The sequence below is a fragment of the Alligator mississippiensis genome, chromosome 4 (assembly GCF_030867095.1).
Source record: "Alligator mississippiensis isolate rAllMis1 chromosome 4, rAllMis1, whole genome shotgun sequence".
Taxonomy (NCBI): Eukaryota; Metazoa; Chordata; order Crocodylia; family Alligatoridae; genus Alligator; species Alligator mississippiensis.
The window spans coordinates 213,915,339-213,930,244 of NC_081827.1; the positions used below are offsets into that span (position 1 = coordinate 213,915,339).

At 42.7% G+C, this 14,906-nt stretch overlaps 1 protein-coding gene across 6 annotated transcripts in view; it reads right to left on the reverse strand.

Moving 5' to 3' along the window:
- PPIG (peptidylprolyl isomerase G) overlaps positions 1 to 14,906 on the reverse strand; it is a 53,283-nt gene that overhangs the window by 18,677 nt on the left and 19,700 nt on the right. For all 6 annotated transcript variants that reach the window (XM_006268871.4, XM_019480503.2, XM_019480502.2 and 3 more), the window contains 4 exons: positions 13,790 to 13,877; positions 12,157 to 12,186; positions 11,875 to 12,014; positions 2,614 to 2,818 (listed from right to left, as the gene is read on the reverse strand). In XM_006268871.4, the coding sequence (XP_006268933.1) occupies positions 2,614 to 2,818; positions 11,875 to 12,014; positions 12,157 to 12,186; positions 13,790 to 13,877 (463 nt within the window). The remainder of the gene's footprint in view (positions 1 to 2,613; positions 2,819 to 11,874; positions 12,015 to 12,156; positions 12,187 to 13,789; positions 13,878 to 14,906) is intronic.

Here is a 14,906-nt window from a genome sequence, read left to right on the forward strand (position 1 = left end):
GAGCTTTTCCAACCCCTAGCTTTGAAACCAAGCTTGGCAGCATGTGCGGTGATTTCAAAAAGCTGGAGGTGGCGAAGTGGGTGGGGAGAGTTAGAAACCAGGGAGTGGAGAGCTTTCCCAGCTCCTCTGACTTTGAAACCCAAATGTCCAATGCAGATAGTGATTTCAAAGCAGGTGGAGAAAACGGGGGGACACACTAGGCCTGGGGAAACACTTACCTGAGCCTGCTTCCCTAAACCCCTGGCTTCCTATTGCAGCCTAGGGGGCAGTCCCTAGTCTAGAAGCAAAGACTGGCTGCTCCTCTGCTGATTCTGGTCGCTTGGAGCAGAGTAGAGGAAGCAGTGAAGCAAGACACCTGCCTACTACCCTAATCAGGTCCTGGTCTGGGAAGCGGGCGGACAGCTTTGCCCCACTGATTCAGTCTTCTTCCAGACTAGTCCGGAAGAGGACTGGAGCAGCAAGGCAATCCCCCTGGCCCATTCCCCCAACTGGACAATCCCCAATCTAGGGAAGCACAGGGAGTAGACCAGGAGGAAAGCATATACAGGCAGTCCTCAGACTTACAACATAATTGGTTCCTGAAAACTGCATTGTAAGTTGAAACGTTGTAACTTGGAACCAATTTTCCCATAGGAACAATGTTATAAAGGGGTGATTGGTTCCATTACAACACTTAACACAGCTGCCTCCAGCTGGTACCTCCCTTGTGGTGGGGGGAAGAGGTATGGGGGGCAGATCAACCTCCCAACAGCGAGGAATGGATTGGTGCTAGAACTGGGACAGGGGCTGAGGCAAAAGCTGCCCAGCTAGGAGGGGGTGGGGGGGTGCGGGGAAGGGGTGAGGCAGCTCCTACCACTGTGCACTGCCAGTCTGGGAGCAGGTCGTCCATCACCTCTCGCCGCTGCTCCCGCAGCCTGTCCAGGAGGGCATGGGGTCATGTGCCCTCAGATCTGCGAGGAGTGGGTGGGGCCAGGGCTGTGCTCCAGGCAGCAGTGGATGCCGTGGGAGCAGAGGCTATGCCCTACTGCCGCTCGCCCAGCCAGGGTGGGGCGGAGCCACTGCGCTGCCTCCAGACAAGAGGCATACTGCAGCAGGAGCTGCCCCGGCCTCTCCACGCCTCCTGGATGAGCAGCAGCTTTGCCCCACACTCCCCATCCCAGGCTGGGCAAGTGGCGACAGGGCATGGGGGGGCATGTACCCCCAGATCAGGGCAGGTGGGGCTGGGGCTGCGCCGGGCTACACTCCAGGCAGGCGGCAGGGGCTATGGCAAATTTTAGGGTGGCTGCAGCCCCCACTTAACCACCCACCCCAATCCAGGAACACACTCCCCCATGCCCTGCCACCGCTGGCCCAGCCAGGGCGGGGCAGTGGGGCACCAAACGAAGCCGCTGCTCGTCCAGGGTGGCTCCCATTGCTGCGCACCTCTTGTCCAGAGGCAGTGCAGCGGCTCCACTCCACCCCAGCTGGGCGAGCGGCAGGAGGGCATAGACCTCACTCCCAACGCTTTCTGCCGTCTGCCTGGCACAGCCCCAGCCCTGCCTGCCCGGTACATATCCAGGGGCACCCCCCCCCATGCCCTCCTGTACTGGCAGCAGGAGCAGCAACGAGAGCTGCTGGATGAGCTGCTCCTGGGTCAGTGGTGTGAAGTGGCGGGAGCTGCCCCACCCCCTCTCTGCATCCCCCCACCCCAGTTGGGCAGCTTTTGCCCCAGCCTCTGTCCCAACCCCAGCCCCAATTCCTCCCTCACTGCAGGGGCACTGATCTGCCCCCCCCATGCCTCTTCCCTCCCCCGTCCCTGCCACTACAAGAGATTTACCAGCTGGAGGCAGCTACGTTGAGTGTTGTGAAGTCAAAACCCGTGTCGGAACCTCGAAACAGGGTGTAAATTTGTAAAGGTTGTAAGTGCCGTTCGTCAGAACTTGAAACGTCATAAGTTAAGGACTGCCTGTAGGCAGGTATGGATTCTCTCTCTCACAGGAAGCATCTTCCAGATTGATACCTAGAAGATCTTTATCCAGAGAGGGCATGTTTCCCCTTGAAGAAACTGAGCAAACACTTGTACACTCACAGTTTCTAACAGTAAAGTGGTGGTTCTTCTGATAGAAACATAACACCTGTACGTGATTATGTTGCAGGGTATTAAATAACTTCCTGCAACTTTACAAGCATGCAATATGAAAATCTCAAGAAACATCTGTACACATGGTTCCTAGTATGCATACTGGTGTCAGACATCATTGCAAAACTGGAAAATTTAAGTCCGTTTAAAAAAGACAAGAGAGAGAGACACAAACAGGAGGTTCTGCAAACTGCTACCCACACTTAACTGACACTAGTTCAGCTAAATATAGAATAAGAGAATAATATTCTACACACGCAAGAATTAATAAAATCTTATTGACCAAGCAGTTCTTCCTATGACATAAACCAAGACAAGAAAGTGGGTCACAGAAAATGTCATTTACACTGGGCCTAATAAAAGATATTGTCAGACCCCCTCCCCCAAACCCTCTGCTTCATTTTTTTCTATGACTCATCTGCTAACCCAGCATTACATTACATTTTTGACCAAAAAAGCTTTTCAGAATAGCATGAATCTTTAAAAAAAATGACCTTTTCTTGCTTTTCTTTCTCTTTTTCTTTTCCTTCTTATGCTTTCTAGAATTTTTCTTGTGTTTCTTTTTTCTTTTCTTAGGTTTCTCTTCAGAAGCTGTTTCAGAGTCAGATGATGAATCAGAGGAAGAGTCTGAATCACTTGAACTGTCAGAATCACTGGATGAGGAGGAAGACTTGTGTCTTTTCCTCTCTTCTTTCTTGACTTTAAATCAAAGTAAGAAATACATACACTTAGATGACAAGCAGTTCCACTAAAAGTTTAGAAAAGTCAGCTGGAATATATCTTATAAGTTGCTCAAAATGTCACAATGAAGCTTTACTTTGTAATCAGAATCACTGTGATAAAAATCAAGATATACTCTAAAGAGTTGCAAAATATCTCTCTTATATAAATAAATGATGAAATCTTTAAATACACAAAAAACTCATATATCTTAAATTGCAAAATTATTTTAATGCAAATTATAAATCCTGGTTTCTGATCTGGATACAGAACAGACTTCATTCTTTGACTGCTTTCTAATGATGGGTACTGATGTGTCCATGCTTGATTCTTTTGGATCCAACAGCAGCCTTTGATAATACTGATCCCAACATGCTGATGTCTTGAAAGAAAGGTAGCCTGAACAAGCAGGATTGCAGTTGTTCCAGGTGGTGGTGGTGGTTGGTAGTTTTCCCTAAGGCAACCTCTTGTTATGGGATTCTACAGGGTTCTATTCTATCCTTGTTGTTTTCAAAATCTGGGACGCTTCTGGTGGAAAGTGAACTGCCATATGTACAATGGTGAACATGAACTTTCTCACTGAAACAGATTGTCTGTGCTTTTTGTTTTGCTGATGCTCAGGCTAGAGCAAGGCTGTACAACTGGTGGCCTACAGACTGATGCAGCCTGTGAGGGGATAATGTGCAGCCCCCACTTGGCTGCTCTGCCTCTGTTGCTCCAGCTGTTCCAGTAGCAACAGCCAAGGCCTCTGGGGCACACCAGCACAGCTGGCTCAGTGAGCTCACTACCTGTACAACAGCACCAGCAAAAAGGCTCACACTGCAGTGGGGGAGGAAAAAGGGAGAACAGCCACATCGTAGAGGCTGCAAGAGGGCTCATACAGCAAGAGCCTCAACATTAGGGGGAGTGGAAATTGCCCACATAGTGGTAGTGGCAGAGGACCTGGGGGGGGGGGGGAGGGGGGTGCAGCTCACATTGCTCACGTGGCAGCAGCAATGTGGGGATTTCCCATGTGGTGGTAGCAGTAGAGAGGGGCTCGGGCTGCTCAGGTAGCAGGAAGGCTGCACACCAGCAGGGATTCTGGAGAACCTATGTGGCCCCACAGCATAAAGCCCACACAGTGTGCAGCATGCAGCCCCTGGCTGATCTGAAGAGGGACAGCCCTGACCTAGAGAGCAATAAGACAGATAGCACAGAGAAGCCTCTAGCGGGGCTAGTTCCTCAATCTTGTTTAATCTAGTTATGGAAATCTGAAATTTATACTCTTTTTCCTTCTCTTGCTCCTGAAACACCCTATGGCCACACTGACTTTTCCCAACTGTAGTAAAAAACTGCAACCACATATCTCAGCTTCATACCATGACACAATTCATCATATACCTGTATGGCCTCTAAAAGCAGCTTACAATAATTCTCACTTGGAAGCTTCAGCTGGTATGGACTGCAATGCGCACAATGGCAAGTGGAACTAGCCACAGAGACTGTACATCAGTAAGCCAAAGACCATACTAACTTTCCATTCACTTCCAGGTGCACAGCAAGTGAAGAGTTCTTTCTGAAATTGTCCATGGTTTGGCTCTGAAGCACTCAAGGTCAGTTCTTTTGTTACATGTCGCTATAACAATCAGCTAATGTGCTTATGTCCCTAGGCCTACTGACAATGTTTTCAATAGAGAGAGAGAGAGAGAGAGAGACACCCTATTCTAGCATACCTTTGGCCCAGTACAGGCTATGCAGTCCTTTTATTTTCTAAAGCTTTTGCCTACTGGACTTTATTAACAGTGTATTGTACAAAAAAACTATTTCTCAGTTAATATTTGTTACATTAGTTTTACACTGTTTTGTACTGGTCCACAGAATGTGATGGTAACATTTTTAAAAAGAAAAAAAACAAACAAACAGAACTTGTAAAGTGAATCCATATAAAGGAATCTGGTGTACGAGTGGTATATTCTTCCTCTACTATAGTCCAACAAACAAAAAGAGGCGTCACACATACTCTACTGAACAACCCATTTAGTTAGCACTGCCACTGGAATCTGGAGTAGGGGCCAAAATACTCTATTTTCAAACCCTTCCTAACTTTAAAAACTTTATTTTCATACCATTCCAGGAGAGATCAATTTGGCAAACAATTGTATTTCCTCCTATTTATTTTCAGTCAAAATAAGGTGGCTTCCAGCAGCAATTCAAAAATGTCTCAAGAATTAACAGGCAAAGTCAGTCAGTGCAGCTCACTTCATCCTGCATTATTTTTTTCCTGAAGGCTATTAGGGACACAGTTTCCTCCTCAGCTTTATGGCAAGTTTAGGTAATATTGAAGCTGCATACCTAAACTCACTGCTTCAAACTGACTACATACTAAATAAAAATTGAAGGCAAAGAAATCTCAAAGCTATATCTGAACAGGGCTTAAAGCAGAATGCAGGCAATGGTTGCAAGCTTACTTCAGATATATCTGCTACTAATAGATCAGGGGAAGGGAATATATTTTCAAATATTTAATGTTTAAGATCCCTGCCAGCTTCTGATTATCATATATTACTTCTTGAATACCACAACAAGCTTAGCCTCAAGTTAATTAGAAACCCTAAAAGAGAACTTATTACCCAGGTTCATCAGAAATGGACTCACATTTACAGACAAATGCTATCTAACTCCATCCTTTTCCTTTCAAAGTTTCAGTTTATAAACATGTCTAAAACAGACTTCCCTCCCTGCTCCATCTATCACACACCAACCCTCATAAGTGAGAATCGCTCACCATCACATAATTAAGGTCTCTCTACATTTCAACCTGCTATGGAATGTAGCAGCTCCTGTTATTTTGCTCTGTGACATCAAACTCTGAGAGAACAAGGCCAGAAGAAATCATCAGCTCCTTTAATCTGACTTTTAAACATATACAGACTGGGACATTTTGCTCCTTAGTTCAGAGCCCCAATAACTTATGCCTGTCTAAAATGTATCTTCCAGAAAGGCATCCAAGTCTTAGTTTGACTACAACATAAGATGGAGAATCAGCTATTTGCCTCAGCAGCTTGTTCAAACGACTAAAACAGTTAAAAACGTGTGCCTTTACTCTAATTCGAGCATGCCTGACTTCAGCTATCTACTATTAATTTTTTGTCATGCCTTTTTCTGCCAGATTATAGAGCCCAATGGGACCGGCTACTTCTTCCAGACAAAGTGCTACACCAGGGGTTCGCAATATTTTTGAGCAGTGGTAAAAACACCCAAACCCTTGACTTGTAAGATGTCGGCATACCAGGGGCGGATGACAAGGGAGCCGTGAGGGGCCTTGTTTATAGAATCAGAGAAAATGAGGGTGGGAAGGGACCTCAGGAGCTCATCTAGTCCAACCCCCTGCTCAAAGCTGGACCAGCCCCAACTAGATCAACCCAGCCAAGGCTTTGTCTAGCCGGGTCTTAAAAACCTCCAAGGATTGAGATTCTACAACTTCTCTGGGTAACCTGTTCCAGTGTTTAACTACCCTCCTAGTGAGAAAATTCTTCCTTATATCTAACCTAAACTTCCCTTGCTGCAATTTGAGAGCATTGCTCCTTGTTCTATCATCTGCCACCACTGAGAACAGTCTAGCTCCAGCCTCTTTCAAACCCCGCTTCAGGTAGTTGAAGGCTGCTATTGAGTCCCCTCAGTCTCCTCTTCTCTAGACTAAATAAGCCCAGGTCCCTCAGCCTCTCCTCATGTCATGTCCCCCAGCTCCCTCACCATTTTCACTGCCCTCTGCTGGACTCTTATATCCACAACCTTTCTCTAGTGGGGGGCTCAAAACTGAAGACACTACTCCAGATCACCAGTGCTGAATAGAGGGTAATAATCACTTCCCTTGACCTGGCAACACACTGACCAGTATGCCATTAGCCTTGTTGTGGCAGAGCAGCCCCAGCTGCTTCCTTGCCATGCACCCTGAGGTGCGTGTACCAAGCAAAATTTCTTTGCGTGCCATGCTCTGGCACCCATACCGGAAGCTGCCCACCCCTGTGCTACACTAATCAAGTCCTTACTATAATGATTTGAGGTAGGGGTGTCAAACTCAAAATCATCCGCAGGGAATATTCCCTGCTTTTCAGTTGCCTGTGGGCCACATCTGCTCTGGCTGAGGTGCCCTGAGGGCTGCCAGAAGCCCTGCCACCATGACCACAGCTGCTGCTACTACTGCTAGTGCTGAGGAAGTCAGAGAGGACAGAAGGAAGGTGTTTGGCATGGCCAGCAGCTAGGGGGTCAACATAGATTTGCATTCCCCTGCACTGCTTCAAGGAACAGTGCTGGCATAGCCAGCAGATTAAATAGTGATTCTGGTCTCTTCATCAGGCTCATGGATGACCCACTTCTACAGGCTATATGTTTGAAACCCCTGATTTAGGGAATATGTCTACACACAATTTATGAATTCTGGTTGTTGTTATTACTGCACTAGTTGTATCCTGGAATGTGTAAGCGTGCATCCACCTTTGATGATCAGCAACCTAGTAACACCCCTGCTTTCCATGACACTGCCAAAAGTAGTCAATTTTATTCCTATCTTTTTTTTTTTATGAACATAGAAACTTTTCCATTATTTTGTCCAGCACTGATGGCAAATTTTTTGGCTTTTAGTCCTTGTCCTTTTTTAAAACGGTACATAGCATTAACACTTCTGGAATGTCTCTGGTATTTCAACATTTATTAATTAATATCAGTGGGCCAGAATATTTCCAAACAACTCTTTTAGGACTCTTCAATAATTTAAAATGTTTGTCCTTAATAGACAAGAAATGCAAAACCTGCCAACACATCTCCACCACCCCCACAATTACTACACCCCACAACAGAGCTATCAGCATCCCAGGATCTTACAGCTGCACCTCCAGAACTGTAATATACCTCATCCAATGCACCAAATGCCCTGATGGAAAATATGTAGGAGACCAAACAACAACTGTGCACTAGAATGAACGCACACCGGAAATCTATCTAAGACAGAAATACCCAATTACCGGTGGGGGCACATTTCTCACAGGAGGGCCACTCTCTCTCCAATCTCTCAGTCCGGATCCTCAAGGGAAACTTACACAACACTTCCCAGAGTCGAGCCTATGAGCTCCATTTCCTTTGGGCAGGGGGCTGGACTCGATCTTTCCCTTCCAGCCCTAATGTCTATGAAATCTATGAAATCATTTCATCAACCTCCTGGATACTAGAGATCATGGACTAAACATAGACATTGGATTTTTGATACATTATAATCTGCCTGGCAACTGCCTCCCCAGCCCAGCCCCTGGCTTGTTTACTTTTCATTCCATCCAGGAAGAGCACACACCAACTGCTGAAACTTCCTTAGCCTGACGAAGGGTTTTTGAACCCGAAAGCTTGCTTAATAACTTTTCTCCAACTATTTGGGTTCGTCTAATAAAAGATATCAAATTCATCCAAGGAATCTTGTCTGCCTATGTCCTTAGACCAACACAGCTACAACCCTAAACCCCTGTCCTTAATAGATACTTTTTGACCTACTCACTAGTAGCTAACAGACTTGAAAATATTTCATTATGCTCATATAATAGAAGATTATAACCAAACACAGACCAAAATATTTATGGAATTCTCTGTCTTTTGTGGGTCATTAATATTTTAATTTTCTTTATCCTGTATTCACCATTGGTAGGTTTTCTGTTAACAACATTCCTAAACAAGCCTAGGGCATGTCTATGGCACCCATGTACTATGCCAGAGAGCACCCCATAAGGCATATACAAGTTCCATGTTCATAACCTCCCGAACTGGAAGTAACATAACCACCTTAGCAGTGTTGGGCACATGCCAATAAGCTTGCCCAAGACAGAGCACTTATGGGTATAATACCTGAAGCCACACTAAGGCAACTACAATTCTTCCATTTCAAGAGGTAGTGCAGGTGGAACATCCCTCACTGCAGCACTCTCTGGTATGGTACTGATAGCATAGACATGCCCTTATGGGCTTCAGCTATGCCAATCCTGGATCTTGCCCTGAAGACGCCAGCTTTTCTTATCAATTTTCAATCCTTTAATACTTTCATTTGCTATCCATTTGCTAACTATTGTGCCTTTTCTCTGTTTGGTATATATTGCTTATTTATTATTATTTCCAGTGTTTCTGAGGGGGCAGGGAGCAGATGGGCAGAAAATTATGAAAAAGTCCAAGTAAGAAATTATGTTCTGAAGTATTATACTTGTATTCTTTGCTTTTTCCACCCTGCAGAACAACTACTCTCAATTTTACTCAAAGTCCTGTAAGGTAGTTCAACAAACTAGAAGCCTACCCCAAGTATGTTTGTTTCTTCTCTGCATAGGCACAAATCCCACACCTCCATGTAATACTCTGCACAATTATCGCTAGAACCTAGAATCCATTCCCTTTACTTCCAAAATGTTATTCTTACCAAGAGGACATGCATTACACCTTCCAAAACAAACACCTTGCTTCTATTCTAACTCCATTATCCATTTCATCTGATCTCCAAACGTCACTGTCCCTTTTATTTCTATTTCTTACAGATTTGTCCTTTGCATCCCTTGATACTGCCATATTGCCATGCCCATATTCAGAAACATTTTAGTTTGGCCCTTTTTTGCTATGAAATGGTGTCTCTAAAAAAATTTTCTACTTGATCTTCCTCACCAGGATCCCCCACCCACCTCTGCCTTAACAGCAAATGTTTCTGAAGCAACCTTCTCCATTACCTGCCGCACATTCACAGCACATGTCCACTCTTGCCTCCTGAAGTTTTATACAGCTCCATTGTTTGATGCCTCTCTACAGCTGTTCTTCCATGGAAATCAGCTCACCTCCCAGGTACTGCTCCTCACTTCTGGATTCCCTGGCCTCTTCCTGGCCATGGTAACTTCAAGGGCCTATCTGCCCCCTGCAGCTCCTTCAATCTCCTTCTACATAGGTGAGGACAGACTGCCCCTCCCATCTCCAGCTCTTCAAGGTCATCACTGCTCACCACCAGATCCATGTCATGCCCCCAAGGAACCAACTCAGCCAACTCCATCTCTCACAAGAGGAACAGATTTCCTTTTCAACAGACTACACAGGGACTTTCCCTGGTAAGAAAAGGATCCTCCTCTCACCAAATTCCATCATAGTTTGTCATGCAGCACCTTCATGACACAGGATCATCATTATCACTCCTCCCCACATTCATGTCTGACCTTTGCCTGCCCGCTCCTGGCTCCTCAAAGGCCTCTTGTCCTCCATGTTCTCCTGCTGCCCATCAGTATCTAGCACTGTCTCTTATGGTCTGTTGAGTGGCTTTCCCCACAGCCCTGGCAGCAATCTCCCTCTGAAGCACACCAGACCAGCTACATGAAGCAGCGTTTCCAGGCTCTTAGCAGTACTCAGGTGAAGAAGAATGAAAAGAGGGCTCAGGATTCAGACATAATGATAGGACCAGACAGTCAGATCTCCCCAGAAATCTGTTTTCTTTCAGGAAAAGTTAAAGGAAAAGACATTTTATATTTATTATCCCTTTGATGATGAATGCCACTTTAAAGCCCTCAGGCAGGACCTTAAAGCACTAGGCAGTTCAGCTTCAACTAAAGAATTTTGATCAATCAACTTCCAACTTCATTGACCAGGATAGATTTATAACCTGGTTACACACACACAGGCATGCACACGCGCACACATGCACTATGCCAGCTCACTAATAGATTAATACCTGTCAAGAAAAAAGTACTGTCTGTTAGAAAATAAATATTTGATATTTAACAATCTTGGATAATTTATGAATTAGCACAAAAAGTCACCTGTCTTCTGTGATATCCCCTAGCTACAATGCAATCTACCTCTGAATTTTTGAGGATGGAGAAGTCTATTTCATAATTCAAAGCAAAAATCATTACTCTAACCACCACATTAGAAGAGCAGCAACCAAAAAAAGCAAAAAGTTATGTCATTCAACTATTTGCTTCCATTAGGGTCAAAAAACAATGCAGTCCTTGCCTTGTTCCAACATCTTTGTTGTATCCTTCTTAATGGGTACCACCTGGGAGGTGCTAAGTAAGAAAAAGCAAAATGGTCCCTATCAAAGTACGTACAAAATCTGCAACCTGGTTCTATACTGAGGTTCTCTACCACAATGAGAGCAGAACAGAGCTTAGGGAGTGAAAACAGTATGATCCAATATTCAATACTATGTTTAGAGTAGAAGATGGCATCTTTTCCAGAGGGAGGGAAAAAGGTTCTGTCATACCCCTTCAGAACACATTTCAGAGCAATTTAAAGAGGTATTATAAAAAGTGAAAATTCGTATCTTAATTACCCACCTGAAACACTCTGGATATGAATGCTATACACAGGCCGCAAATACAACGGAAGTAGTATATGTAAGAATGTCAACGTAACTATTCTCCAACTATTTGGGTTGGTCTAATAAAAGATATCAAATTCACCCAAGGAACCTTGTCTGCCAACATTCTATCACTACATTCATACAACAGGCTATTCTCTATGGGAGCAACACCTATCAGGAATGTTGCACAAGAAGACTGCAGACATACCAGAGAACATAAACTAAGAGAAATGTTGAGGAAAACTAATTTAGTCCCTTATGGTCCAGGACATAGGAGCTTTTATTCTTCATTATTTCTAGAAAGAGATGCAACAAACTAAAAAGACTAGGGTGCCAAACTGTGCGCTCCAGCAACCAAGACAAAGAAAAATAGACTGAACATGAACTGTTGGACCCAACTCATATATGTAAAAGAAGTATCAGTCTCCAACAGCCTATTGGTTCTTAGATGATATCATGACATCCCAGATTTTTAAAATGGGGAAAAAATGCATGCTAAAGTGTGTCCAACAAAAACCTATTTCCTTAAAAATACCTTCTGTGGCACTAAACTTAATCATAAGAAGGCACAGTTTAATGCAGGCAATGACTAATTTCTCCTTTCATCCATTAAAAGCATGCTTTTATTTAACATTATAAGAGCACAGAAAAAAACGATACTTAAGTCAATTAGAAATGGGTAGTTCAACCTCACCTTTGGATTTTGGAATTAACTCTCCACAACTCAATATTCGTACTTCAGCATAAGGTTTACTAGATGCATCTGTTTTCTGGTTTTCTATCTCTCTCACAACTTCTTGACCTGAGATGACTTGTCCAAAAACTACATGATGTCTAAAGAGTTTAAACAAATACAAAATTAAAATATAGGCTTTCTATTGCAATAATATATTTTAAAAGTATTTACATTTTTCATAGCATTATCAACATTTTGATTTTCATAAACACAAATAAAGGAGTTAAGATATTTATTTACCCATCTAAGTGAGGTGTAGGCTTGGTTGTTCTTTAGATGCCATCCAGAAGAATAATTAAAAACAGAATCAGAAAAAAAAAAGTTAACACTGCTATAAAGAAAAAATTTGCATTTGAAACAAAGTTGGGTGCATATGAAATTGCAAGTTACCATAAATAAATGGATATAAATTAATGATACTGTTTTACTTGATTTCAACAGGCATGAATGATGTATAGACACTTTAAGTACCAAGTATTATTCAAGAATGTCTGCTTCTCAAATCTTTACTTTATTTGATATAAACATTTTAAGAGAGTCAAATAAAGATATTGTTTCATAGTTGGTAGGGTCAGAAGGGACCTGAGCAGATCATCAAGTCTGACCCCCTGCCATGGGCGGGAAAGAATGCTGGGATCAAAATGACCCCAGTTAGGTGATTATCTAGCCTGCTTTTGAAGACTCCCAGGGTAGGAGCGAGCACCACTTCCCTTGGAAGTTGGTTTCAGCTCCTAGCCGCCCTGACTGTGAATTAGTGCCTCCTGATATCTAGCCTGAATCTACTCTCAGTCAACTTATGGCTGTTATTCCTTGTTACTCCCGGTAGTGCTCGGGGGAACAGGGACTCTCCTATTGCTTGGAGGTCTCCCTTGGCCAGTTTATAGACGGCCACCAGATCCCCTCTCAGCCTTCTCTTGTTTCATTATCAACATTTTAGATAACACCATGTGCAGTATTTTGTGATACCACATGTTGACTTTATCATGTGAACCTTTTTAAAGGGCAGATTAAAAAAGTTTTGCAAATAGTCTTATACGTACCGGGGGGAGGAGAAAAAGGTAAAAACTGCTGAGAACCAGCTACCTGACATTAGAAGCAGCCCTATAACTGACTTAGTCCTTTATACTAACAGACAATTTAAATAATTCCACAAGCTTCTACTACTCTGAGACTAGGACTGGACATTACAAGACAAGTGTCAGCCACAATACAAGTTAAAAAAAATAGTACAAGTTAAAAAATAGTCTGTAAGAGGCTAATGGTCCAACAACAACCCAAAAATAAGGGCCAAATTGTTGGTGACATACCACTCACTACATTGAGGGAAAGGGCATTGGCAACTGTAAATTAAAATGCTCAATTTCAAGGGAAAGGATTTTCCTTAAAAAAAATCAAGGTTGTATAAACACTGTGATATATTAAGCTTTAGCAGTGGTCCTGTTCCCATTTAAAATAGGACTGCATTTGGAAACATTAAGATTTTTCTACTCTGGGCTACCAGAGCCCCAGATCTCATTCTAAGCACCTGGACAAGACCTTTTCAGGTTTTTTTTTCATTCATTTTCCTGAGAGGGAACCTCACAGATTTACATTATATGCCCAGTTAGAAAAGAGTTACTTAAAAATAGCAAGATTTTTTTTATAATTGAGTATACAAGATGTACTAATCTAAAACTCAGTAATAAATGTAAGAAACTTATGATTTTTATTACTAAACTAGATTCTAGAAAGCAGCTGTTTTCCATAGAAATTCAGGTCTAGAAAACTTATTCACATTTGAAAATTGAAAAAGGATTTCATCTTTTAAATTATGAGGGTTACTATAATCTTAATATTGTAAGCAATATTTGTATCAGAACAGTACAATACTTACATAAAGAACTGTGAACCATTTGTGTCCTTCCCTCTGTTGGCCATGGAGAGAAGAAATTCTTTGTTGTGCTTTACAGCAAAGCTTTCATCTAACAAAAAAGTGTTTCCAATTAATTTAAAACTTCAAATATTTTCTCTGCACTATTAGGCATTTAATAAAATCTACTAAAAGAGCTTATCCAGACAAATTTGTAACTGTAATAAAAAGTGTATTAAAAATTAGATTTAAAATAACACATCGTATCAGATATCAAAGATGATGTGCCTTTCTAATTCCATCCGTTAGAATACAAAGAAGATTGATAAGCCAGCATTTTCACTTTTCCATTAAAAGAATCGCTATGGTCTGAAGAATGACTATGAAAAAGTAATCTTCTTATACAACAGATCTGCTTCCTGCCTACACTTAGTTCTGGCAAGATCTGACAATTGAAAAAAAGTAAGCTTTTACAATTAAACACACATACAGAACAACATCTTTGAATAGCAAATGGATTTTTTTTGTTTCTGGGTTTTTTATAACCACTCATGCATATTCAATCACACACTATTTCGATACAGAATTTTTATTAATTGCAGTGATCCAATTTTGTGGGAAAGTCAAAAAACAGCTTTACTTTCAGATACCAGGGTGACTTTGCATAACTGGCTATTCACAAAATAAGTAAAACTTAAGCAAGTTTAACACACTGTCTACACTAGACAATTCTGCCACCAGGGCTAAGGACAAAAGTTACACAAACCAGTATAAAAGATTGGAAACTGGTTCAAATCTATAGCACAACAGAAATTCAGTGCACATAAACCGCTTTCTAAATGCCCAAAACTGGTTTAAGATAAACCTCAGTGGATGTACCTATCAGACATAACTGATTTAGATTAAATTGGTTTACTGAAATTCTGTCTCAGATCCCCTCCAGATTCAAGTTAACTCACAAGCTTCAAGCATCTCAGGATGCTTTGCATCTCTCCTGCAAGCCCCTCTTGCCAGGTGGGCAGACTAGCCTTGGCCCAAGCTGTCTGCTCCAGCCAAGCAGTAAGGCATTTTCTAGCACCCCCCCAGGTTCTGGCCTGGCCATGCTGGCATATGGCTGCATTTCCTGAATTAAAAACAAATG